Source organism: Panthera leo, chromosome C1 (genome assembly GCF_018350215.1).
Source record: "Panthera leo isolate Ple1 chromosome C1, P.leo_Ple1_pat1.1, whole genome shotgun sequence".
In the NCBI taxonomy this organism is placed as follows: Eukaryota; Metazoa; Chordata; class Mammalia; order Carnivora; family Felidae; genus Panthera; species Panthera leo.
The window spans coordinates 216,246,361-216,256,925 of NC_056686.1; the positions used below are offsets into that span (position 1 = coordinate 216,246,361).

The following is a 10,565-nucleotide window of genomic DNA, read 5'->3' on the forward strand; positions in this document are numbered from 1 at the left end:
TGAGTTTCTAAATTACAACATCAGCGAACTACAATTCATGTGCTGTGAATTTATCCCTTAAAAGTGCACACATCAGTGGTTTTTGTGTATTCACAACCAACACCTCTAATTTGAGAGCATTTTTTTTAAGTCTATTTATTTATTTTGAGAGAGACAGAGACAGCGCGAGCAGGGGAGGGGCAGAGAGAGAAAGGGGGGAGGGAGAATCCCGAGCAGGCTCTGCACTGTCAGCACAGAGCCCAACATGGGGCTCGAACCCACGAAGCCGTGAGATCATGACCTGAGCGGAAACCAAGAGTCAGACACTTAAGCGACAGAGCGACCCAGGTGCCCTGAGAACATTTGCATCTCCGAGGGGAACCCCGTACCCACTCGCTGTCACCCCCAGCTCGCCTCCTCCTAGCCCCGGGCAACCATTAATCTAGCTTCGGTCTCTATTCGCCTATGGCGGTGGGCACTTCAGGTAAGGACCCACACAGGAGGGGGCCCTTGCCGACTGGGTCCTTTCACTCAGCACAACGTTTGCCAAGTTCACAGGTGCTTTCACGTGGTATCAAGACCTCCTTCCTGTTTGCCAAATACGTTCCAGGCATACACACACCCCACTCTGCTGGCCCATTCTGCAGGGGAGGGACACAGGGGCTGTTTCTGTCTTTTCATTATTGCGGATGATGCCGCTAAGGGCATTCCTGCACCCGTGTTTGTGTGGACCTGTGTTTTTAGTTTCCTTGGTCATGGCAAGGGGGGTTTTAAAGGTAAAAGCGCCCCATGTTTAGAATCAGAATCTTTCTCCTGGGGTAGCTGGTCTGGGGCTGGTCACTGAACCTCCCAAGTGGCAAATCTGGGTAACAATGCTTCCTCTCTGGATGTCCCCAGGGATTGCTGTGGGACAGGATAACAGATGTGAAAGCGTTCTTGAAAGCCTAACACGCGCCTTGTAAAGAGAAGGTGGCATTTTATCCGTGAGACTGCGTAGAATTTTAAGTACATGACTGGTTTCAGGGTTGAGCGTATGACCAAGAAATATTACAGATCTTGAGGTCAGGAGGATCGTGGGTGGAGAACACGATACGCCAGTTGATAACGAGCAGATTGTTATTTCTAGATTTTGGCAGTTTTTCTGTGACTGGGTGGGTGGGGGAGGGGAAGACTTGACCATTCAGACCTACCGCGTACTTCCATGGAAAATCTAAAGCTTGTAAAATTGGCCGTTCTCCCCCAAATATTTTATTCAGGGTGAGTCTTCAAGTTCTTCTAGCTGTTTGTCCTCTTTCCAGGACATTCCCTCGGCTTTCTTGCTTAAGGGGGGCTCAGCTGTCCTCCCCTGCAGCCTTCACAAAGAGAGGTTCCTCTAACCACAGTGGGGACACAGGGTCAAGGTCCCTGCTCCTCACTGCCACGTCTGGGCCATTCGCCCCGTTGCTCCCACCACCCCACTCCCTAGCTTTGAACCTCATTTCATCAGGTGGTATTACCACGGCCCCTCAGTGTCTCCATCGTCTGTCTGCCACCTACACCATTTTTCCAGGCCCCCACAAGACGCCTGCCCCGAGAACAGCATTTGCGGACAGACTCTACCCTCCTCACTTCCCTGGGATAAGTAACAACGCGTCCCTGGAGGCCAGGACCTTAGGCCACCCGCTGGGGCTCATGCCCCCCCACTAACATCACCCCACTTCTCCCTTCTCCAGGCCCCACAGCCTTTCACCAGCGTATAGCAAAACATTTTTTTAAATGTTTATTTGTTTTTGAGAGAGAGAGAGAGAGAGAGAGAGAGAGAGAGAGAGAGACAGGGAATGAGCAGGGGAAGGGCAGAGAGAGAGAGGGAGACACAGAACCTGATGCAGGTTCTAGGCTCCCAGCTACCAGCACAGAGCCCGACGCAGGGCTCGAACACACGAACCGCGAGATCATGCCCTGAGCCGAAGTCAGACGCTCAACCACCCCGCCGCCCCTTAAAGCAAAACTCCTTCAAAAAGTTGGCGGTGCTCACTGTCTACAATGTCTCCCCCTCCCACTCCCGGCCACCTCCCTGCCGCATCCCCACTGAGGGTCAAGGGTACCACCTGACCCCCCGCTGCTAAATGGATGGTCCTTTTCGGTTCTCCTCTGACTGTCCTCAGCAGTGTCTGAGTCTGTCACTCCCGGCTCTGGGAGAAACATTACTTCTCGTTCACCTGGCTTCCGGGGCCCCGCGAGTTTGCTTCTTCCTCACTGATCACACCTTCGATCCCTTTGCTGGTATCTGGTCCCCAGTCTCTTGCCACCGATGATTCAAAGCTCAAGGCTTCGTCCTCAGACCCCTCTCTCTCTTTGTCTACCCTCATTCCGTGTTAATAAAGCCCATGTACATACCAACACCTGTCGAGCTTCTATTTCACACGCAGACCTCTCTCCTGAACTCGAGGCTTGACCCTCCAATGGCCTACTTGACCTCTGTGTGTGTCCAACTGGCTCTTCAAACTCAACACCTGCACGACAGAGCCCCTGACCTTCCCCACCCGCAACATCTCAGCAGGCCCTTGGCCTCTCTGCTCTGGTTTTCTCACCTAAAAACAGGGTTAGAAATAGCAAGCATTAGGGTGCCTGGGTGGCTCAGTCGGTTGGGCGTCCGACTTCGGCTCAGGTCATGATCTCACGGTCCGTGAGTTCGAGCCCCGCGTCAGGCTCTGTGCTGACAGCTCAGAGCCTGGAGCTGCTCTGGATTCTGTGTCTCCCTCTCTCTCTGACCCTCCCCCATTCATGCTCTGTCTCTCTCTGTCTCAAAAATAAACATTAAAAAAAAAAAAAAAGAAATAGCAAGCATGCACGCTTGAGCGACAGACCCCGGCCTGGCGTCGTGGACGCGCTGTGTATGAACTACTTGTCTATTTGTGCCTGTTTCCTCAGCTGTAAAACGGGAAAAAAACAAAAAACAAAAAACCAACAACAGTAACAAGTCCTACATGGTAGGGGTGTGGTGAACAATGTGGTACCACAAAGCTTCCGGAACTCCTTTCCTGACTTAATATGGGCCCCGCGGGTTTTCACAAAGCAATCCATTTACTACTGAGCAAGGTCAAGGGAAAAGCAGGCCAAGTACCGAACCTACTGAAGGTACTGCTTCCTCGAAAATACAGCGGCGAGGGCTTAGCAGACACGAGCAACGGGCTTCCGGGGGCGCATCTTCATGGGCGGAGAGGGTGGTGGGCCCGGGAGGAGGGACACCTCAGTGGATGGCCTTCCGTGTCCCCAAGAAGCGGACACTCTATACTGGGCCCATGTTTGGTGCAATATAAGAAGGAGGGTGGGAGAGAGAAGAAAAGAAAAAAAGAAAAGAAGCAGAACAAGCTCTCCTTCCGTCTGAAGAAGCCCACCCCATGCCTCTAAGCCGGCAGCCCATAACTTACGCGTTCGACATGGCTGGCTACTTTCCCTCTTTCCCTCGCCCGCCTGGAAGCTCTTCCTTGTCCCTCCGAGGGGCGGCCGGCTAGCAGGGGTCGGGACACCGCCAGGGGCGTCCACGGAGAGGTCCTTCCGGAGGAGGGGGGACAGCGATCGGAGAGATCCTCTCACTTTGGGCAGGAAAAGGCGACAACCTGCAGATACGCGCAGGCACCGAGGGGGATTCGAACGTTCCCGTCGCCACCCCGAGGCTCCGGGACCTTACCGTAGCCACTCGACGCGACGCGAGGCGGAACCTAGCAACCGAGACGCTGCGCATGCGCAGTGCCTGCTCACTCCGGCCCGGCGCGCGCCCCGCCCCCTGAGCTCCAGGCGCCTGCGCTGCTGCCTGGTTTCCGTGGCAACCGCGCAGGGGCGCCGAGGGACGCTGGTCCCGCGGAGGGGAGGTGCCGCCCGCTAGGGAGGCGGGGCTCCCGGAGGGCCCCGCTGGGGACCTGCCTCCGGGGGCCACCCCGGGTGCCTCCCACCGGCTCGTCGTCCTCCGCGTCGTCTTCCCGCTTTCCTGTTTGCCCCGTTTTCATCCACCTTCAGATATGTGGCCTTGGACCAGGTCCTTGATTGTAGCCTCAGTCTCCCATCTGTAAAATGGGATAACAGCCGTTCATTTGTTCCAACCTTTACTGGGCTTCTCTGGGCCAAGCGCAGACTTAGGTTCTGGGGATACAGGACAAGCAGTCCCGTCCTTCTGGGACGGGATGAAAACGAGGCGAGGAGCTAGTGTGTTGTAAATGGAAAATGCTGTGTGGATGTTAGTTAAGAGCAAGTCGCCATGAGGGTCTGCGTTCATTGCCCTTCTTCCTTCTTCTTTCGGCACTATTGAGATTTATTTGCAAATTCTAGAACCCGCAGTCCCTGCAGGAATATATTCAGGACCAACGCGGCGCCGAGAGCCTGGAGAAGATACCCACCTAAAAAATAACAGCCTGAGTCTGGATCACAGAACCTGGCTCCCACCATCGCTAATGAAGGGAACAAAAGAGTCGCATAAATCAGCAAAAGAAAGAAAGAACTAAAAACTTGAGTACAGCTTTGTGCTACAAATGTCAAAAACGGTACTCAGTGAACTAGAAGCCCGCTGCCGATCACGGCATCTGAATCTCATTCCCATTCCGCACAAATCCCTACCAGGGAAGGAAACCAAGTAGACAAAATACCACGAATTTTTGGTGACTCCACTGAGTGGGAGGGTGAGCACAGAAGCAAACCACCAGGGAAACGCAGGGGAGACAAAACTATTGTGAATAGAAAGCGGCCCCTGCTGCCCCAGGACCCGACCAGAGCTGGGAAAAAGCACTAGGGCTTGCCACTTTCTAGGCCTTTGCACCGAGTTGAGGCAGAGATTCAAAGTCCAAGGACATTTTTGTCACAGGCACTGGGTAGGCTTCTAACAAGGGTGGGGGCAGGAGTTTAGCAGAGTCGCACTCTTGCACACAGCCAGGGGGCCAGCCCTAGTCCTCACTGTATATACATACAGGTCATGGAAACATGGGTAAAAATGCAATCTTCCAGCTCTCAAACTCGTTCAGGTACAGTGAGAAAGCAGCCGAGGAAAATCCGTTCACATATTTGAACAAATAGAAGGTTTTACAAAGAGCAATCCATTTTAACATGAACAAGACGGAAGCAGTAAGTCCACTACCCAAGCTGAAGGCTTTCGTAACAGGGGAAGCAATAAAAAAAGAATTACAGTGTGGGCGAGACAGATGAAGAACCTAGCCCGGAAGAAAATGTAAGCAAAGAGAAGAAAATCCGTCACATGTGTCCCAGGTTCTAGAACAAAGTAATATGACCATTAGCTGAAGAGAATAAGGGCTGAAAGAAATGATGAAATGGCACAATGAGAAGAGAAGGATTCTACAGCTAAGGCAACGAAATGAAAATCAGAAACACCCACCAGAGAAACCAAATTAGAAAGACCAAGAAATAGACTGGGCGGCGTGTCCGTCCTCTGGAGTAACACTCAGCCACACGAAGGCATGAGTGGCCAACACCCGCAGCCACGTGGAGGAACCCTGAAGACCTCAGGCGAAGGGAGACAGGCCGGGTACCAAAGGACAGATCCTGCGTGGCGTCCCTTCGCATGACATCCCTATTGTGGCAAATTTACAGAGACAGAGGTAGGTTCGAGGTGAGCAGGGGCCGGGGGAGGGAGGGCGTGGGGGTGTCAGTGCCTAATGGGTGTGGAGCTTCCGGTGGGGGTGATGGGAAATCTTGGAAATAGTGCCGGTGGCCCTGCGGCATTGTGGACATGGTCCATGGCATCCAACCGCACGCTTAAAACGGCAAGTTTTATGTCACGTGTACACGAATTAGGACCTGGGCGTTTTGAGCAGGTGGCCGAGAGCGGAGGAGACCATGTACTGAGACCAAGTACTGAGAAAGTGTCATTCACAGGAGGCGTGGTGTGGCGTGGAGGGAAAATCAGAGATGACCCTGAAGGCCCAGTGCCGGTGATGGGCAGGGAGGCCGGGCTGCTGGCAGAATGGGAGGCGGCTTTGGGCTGCTTCACGTGGGGGGGCACCTGCAAGACGGGAGCAGAGGGCACCGAGACACCATGAGCTGCAGCAGCCAAGGGTGACCGCTGGCACGGCTTAGTGAGGAAGACGAGGCAGGACAGCAGCCCCAGAGGGGCCACCGGGACGTGCAGGCTTGTTGTCCCGGGTCCCGGGACCCTCCTGGGTCCAGTTCCAGATTTCCTGAAAGTCCCCCGGCCGCCCCGCCTGGGGATGCTGCTCATCACACCCCCCACGTCCTCAGAGCGTGGTGTGGCTCCTTGAGTGGTTTTATGCTGCCGCGTGCTGATAGCTGTCGTTTCCTCACGGGCTCAGGTAGAGGAGTCCCCCAACGATGCGTTTACGCGGGGTGCGACTTCAAGGCTGGGGGACAGGAAGCGCCGGCCTCTGGGTCAGCTCCCGTAGGTGTCTGGGGAGACCCGCGGGTCCGCAGGCGGCGAAGGCAGGACAGATGAGGATGGAAAGGTGTAGGGTTCAAAGTGCATTGGAAGGACTTCTCTCAAATGTAAGACACGTTTTCTAGGCTTCCAAGCATAAAATGTCATTCCTCCTAAGAGGCATATTTTAACCTGTCAGATGCCAAACCCTCTGCCGTGACATGCCCCCTTTTACATCTGATGTTATGTCTGCACAAAAGCTAATGGGTGGCACAGGGACCCTTTTACGTTTGCATACAGAACTGGAAGGGAACAGAGTACTCATTTCTTCCGATCATGGTTCTGAAAGTAAATGTTGGCAGACCCCTGGTGTCCCAAGACCCGCCATTTACACTCTTGACTCCTCCTGACCAACGTCCGATGTCAGCGACGTGTTACAACTTACAACAGGGGCAATTCTCCTTACCTTAAAGGATTATTGTAAGAATTCAATGAATAATGGATGCAGGGCACTTGGCGCACGTTAGGACCCACCTGCTGTTACGTGGCAGCTAATCCCTTAAGCTGCTGGGGTTGCCAAGGTTTCCGCTCAAAATCCACATCTCAATTAGCAGCATTCCTGATTTGGGGGTTTGCGGTGATCGTGGGAGGAATCCCAGATGTCGAGGATCTGGTGCATGCAGGTTTTTCCGTGGGGTGCGCGTCGCAGAGATATTGGCTTAATACCAGTGATAGGTACACACTCGACCCTGCAGCTGAAATCTACGTGCCCGAACAGCAGAGCATTTGGTTGTGAAACTTGGCTTCTCTCCAGTCTATCACAATAACATATCAAAGGATATCGGACTGGAAATGAGTCTTATTTGATGAATTTTGTTGAGCATATGCTAGGAAACAGATTTAAAATGGATGTTAGTAATCCGAGCGTTATGGTCTGGATGGAATTCAGACTAATGATACAAACAGCAAAGTTATTTTACGTCAAATAAGCATCACTTCCCCTGGGAAATGAGTGTGTGTGTGTGTGTGTGTGTGTGTGTGTGCTTCTTATAAGCTGCTGTGTTATCTATAAATAAAACTGTCCAGCGTGAGAAAAAAATGAAAAGGAACTAGCCAAAGACAGGATGTTTTTTATTATTATTATTGTTATTATCCTGGTTTTTTTTTTTCCCACAAACATTGAGGCAGCTTTTGTAACCCAGGTGCAAAGGAGGTCACTCCTCATTGTTTTAACACCTGCTGTCTTTTAAAATGAACATGATTCCCACAAGCCATTGATAAATTCAGTCTTAAAACTGCCTCAGAAATGACTGATCCTACTTCCGAATAACTAGCACGTGCCCGTCCAATTTGCTTTGTTTTGTTGTGTTTCTGTTTGACTCTCAAACCGTTTCCCTCCTCTTGTGTGATTTTCACAATGCTCCTAGCAAAACAATAGCTCTTGATACCCAGGGTAGAAAGCTAATTGCAATTAAAAGCCGCATGGCGCATAAAACAAAAGCGATAACATTAATGAGAGGTGTTTCGAGACTTAAATTGTCAGGGGCCCTGAATGCATCAGTAAGATGCAGCTTAACAGCAGAGAAAATACTTAATCTGCTCATTTATCGTAGTCCATGGCCGGACTTAATAGGAATAGAATCTCTGTTTAAAGAAATCAGGCAGAAGCCTAGTGAGACGTTCACGTGCATGTTTGAACCCCGTCTGTCTTCCAGCCGTTTCTCTGCTGCTCCTTTGTTTACCCCTGCTCCCTACAAATGCCACACCTCTGAGAAGCGGTGCTGCCCTGTAGCAGGGCAGGGTGCCAGGGACCTCACGGCACTCGGCATGGGCTCGTCGCAGACCCCACGGGGCGTCTTCCTGGTTCAAATACCCAGTGCAGCCTGTTGATGCTGGGCTGAGCCTTAAGCGGTAAAGCCATCCTGGTCACGTGCCTGCCTCCTGTCTTCCCAGCGGGTTGCTGACTTCTGCGTTTCTACGCTGTGGATACGATTGCAGACTTTTTAGTTGTCTGACACACGAAATGCAGATGAACATAGTAAGAGCTATGTTGATGGGCCCCCCGGGTGGTTCCGTCGGTGAAGCGTCCGACTTCTGCTCAGGTCACGATCTCGCGGTTCCGAGGTTCGAGCCCGGCGTCGGGCTCTGCGCTGAGAGCGCAGAGCCTGCTTGGGATTCCCTCTCTCCCTCTCTCTCTGCCCCTGCCCTGCTCACGAGCTTGTTCTCTCTCTCTCTCAAAATAAATAGATAGACTTAAAATAAAATTACCTTTTATTACAGTCAATGCAGAAGAGGACGCAGCTCTCCAGCCTACTGCTCGAGGAGTTTTCCCAGTCTGCAAACACTCATAAGTACATCGACCGAGACACAGACGAGCAGGATCCCCCAAGTGCTCTGTGCCCTTCCTAATCGCATCCTGTGTCGTTTCCCCACAGGCAAGCATTACCCGACTGACCCCAATGAGTACTTCTCCCTTATAAAGGAAGACTTTGTGAAGTTCTCCTGAGGAAGAGAGAGAGAGAGGAGAGGGAGAGGGAGAGGGAGAGCGAGATCTCCAGTTTTCCGAGTGGCAGTTTTTGTTGTTCCACACGCTTACCAACACTTGGAATTTCCTGTCTTTTTTCTTTGAAATCGTGGTGTCGTCATCTCCTTGTGTTTGTGATTGGCATTTCTCGGATGGGTCACGGTGCCGAGAACCTTCTCACGTGCCCGTCTGGCCCTTTGGATATCCTCTGTTGTGTTTTCGTGAAGCACCCATGGAAATCACTGAGCAAACTTTCACTAGAATTCCTGTCTTTTCCTTACCCACTTTTAGAAGATATTTGCACATTCTGGCATCAGCCCACGTTTAATATATTTATTGAGAATAGCTCCTGTCACCACATGGTTTGCTTTTTCTCTCTCTTAATGATGTCTTCTGGTGAATAGCATCTCCTAATTTTAATAAAGCCTAACATATCCATCTGTTTCTCTATGATTAGTGATTTTTTTGTGTTCTGTTTAAGAACTTGTTTTTGCCTACTTCAAGGTGATGAAATATTCCTCTGTGTTTCTGTGTTGTCTTCCCGAAGCTGTACTGTCTTACTTTTCACATTTAGATCTATAATTTATGTAGAATTAGTGTTTTGGGGCGCCTGGGTAGCTCAGTCGGTTGATTAAGCATCCGAGTGCAGCTCAGGTCATGATCTCACGGTTCGTGGGTTTGAGCCCCGTGTCAGGATCTGTGCCCGGAACCTGGAGCCTGCTTCGGATTCTGTGTCTCCCTCTCTCTGCCCCTCCCACACTCATGCTCTATCTCTGTCTCTGTCTCAAAAATGATATAATATATCATTAAAAAATTTAAAAAAAGAATTAGTTTTTCCATGAAGTGTGAAATAGAGATTAAATCTTGTTGTTTTTTTTTTTTCCCTGTAGGAACTTCCAAATCTACCAGCCCTGTTCACAAGAAGACCACCTTTCCCCCTGCTCTTCTGTGGTACCTTTCTCATGAATCCAGTGTCTGGATAAGCATGGGTGTCTTTCTGAAAGGGTGTTGAACTTTGCTGATGTTTTTGGAGTCTTTGATAGGATCATATGATTTTCCCCTTTATTCTGTTAATGTAGGGAAGTACATTGTTTGATTTTTGAATGCATAGCTGGGAGAAACCCCACCTGATGGGTTGTCCTTATCATGCACCTGCTACACTTTATATATAAGATATTGTTGAGGAGGTTTGCACCTGCATTCATGAAGGATAGGAGTCTGTGATTTTCTTTGACAGCCGTGTGAGATTTTGCTCTCATGGTAATGTTAGCTTCATAAAATAAGTTGGGGAATGTTCCCTTTTTTTCCTGTATTTTTTAAAAAGTTTGCATAGGGTGGTTGTTATTTCTTTCTGAAAGGTTTGCTGGACATGATCTGGACCCGAGGTTGTCTTTGTGAGAAGGTTTTTAAAATTAAGAACTCAATGTCTCTAATAGATATAGTGCTATCTGGGTTTTCCATTTCTTCTTAGTTTTGGAAGCTGTGTGGTTCAGGCTACCTGATCATTTTATGTAACTTGTGGAACTTATGATAGTAAGTTGGTTGTGATATTCCTTTACCATCCTTTTAATACCTGTGTGATTGGTGATGATATTTCTTTTGCCATTCATAATAGTTTCAGTTTATGTTTTCTCTTTTTCCCTGATGAGTCTTGCTAGGGGTTATCATTTTTATTAATACAGCCAAAGAAGCAAACTTTGGTTTTAA

At 50.3% G+C, this 10,565-nt stretch overlaps 1 protein-coding gene and 1 long non-coding RNA gene across 5 annotated transcripts in view; one reads left to right on the plus strand and one right to left on the minus strand.

Moving 5' to 3' along the window:
• The window catches only part of IQCA1 (IQ motif containing with AAA domain 1), a 153,442-nt gene extending 149,777 nt beyond the window's left edge, over positions 1-3,665 (minus strand). For all 4 annotated transcript variants that reach the window (XM_042950630.1, XM_042950629.1, XM_042950626.1 and 1 more), the window contains exon 1: positions 3,390-3,665. In XM_042950630.1, coding sequence (XP_042806564.1) covers positions 3,390-3,400 — 11 coding nt within the window. In that variant the 5' untranslated portion in view covers positions 3,401-3,665. The remainder of the gene's footprint in view (positions 1-3,389) is intronic.
• A 140-nt stretch (positions 3,666-3,805) lies between these two features.
• LOC122226830 lies at positions 3,806-9,296 on the plus strand. Its single transcript, XR_006205786.1, has 2 exons — positions 3,806-5,561; positions 8,615-9,296. It is a non-coding gene; the product is annotated as an uncharacterized LOC122226830 (long non-coding RNA).
• Positions 9,297-10,565: the final 1,269 nt, after the last annotated feature.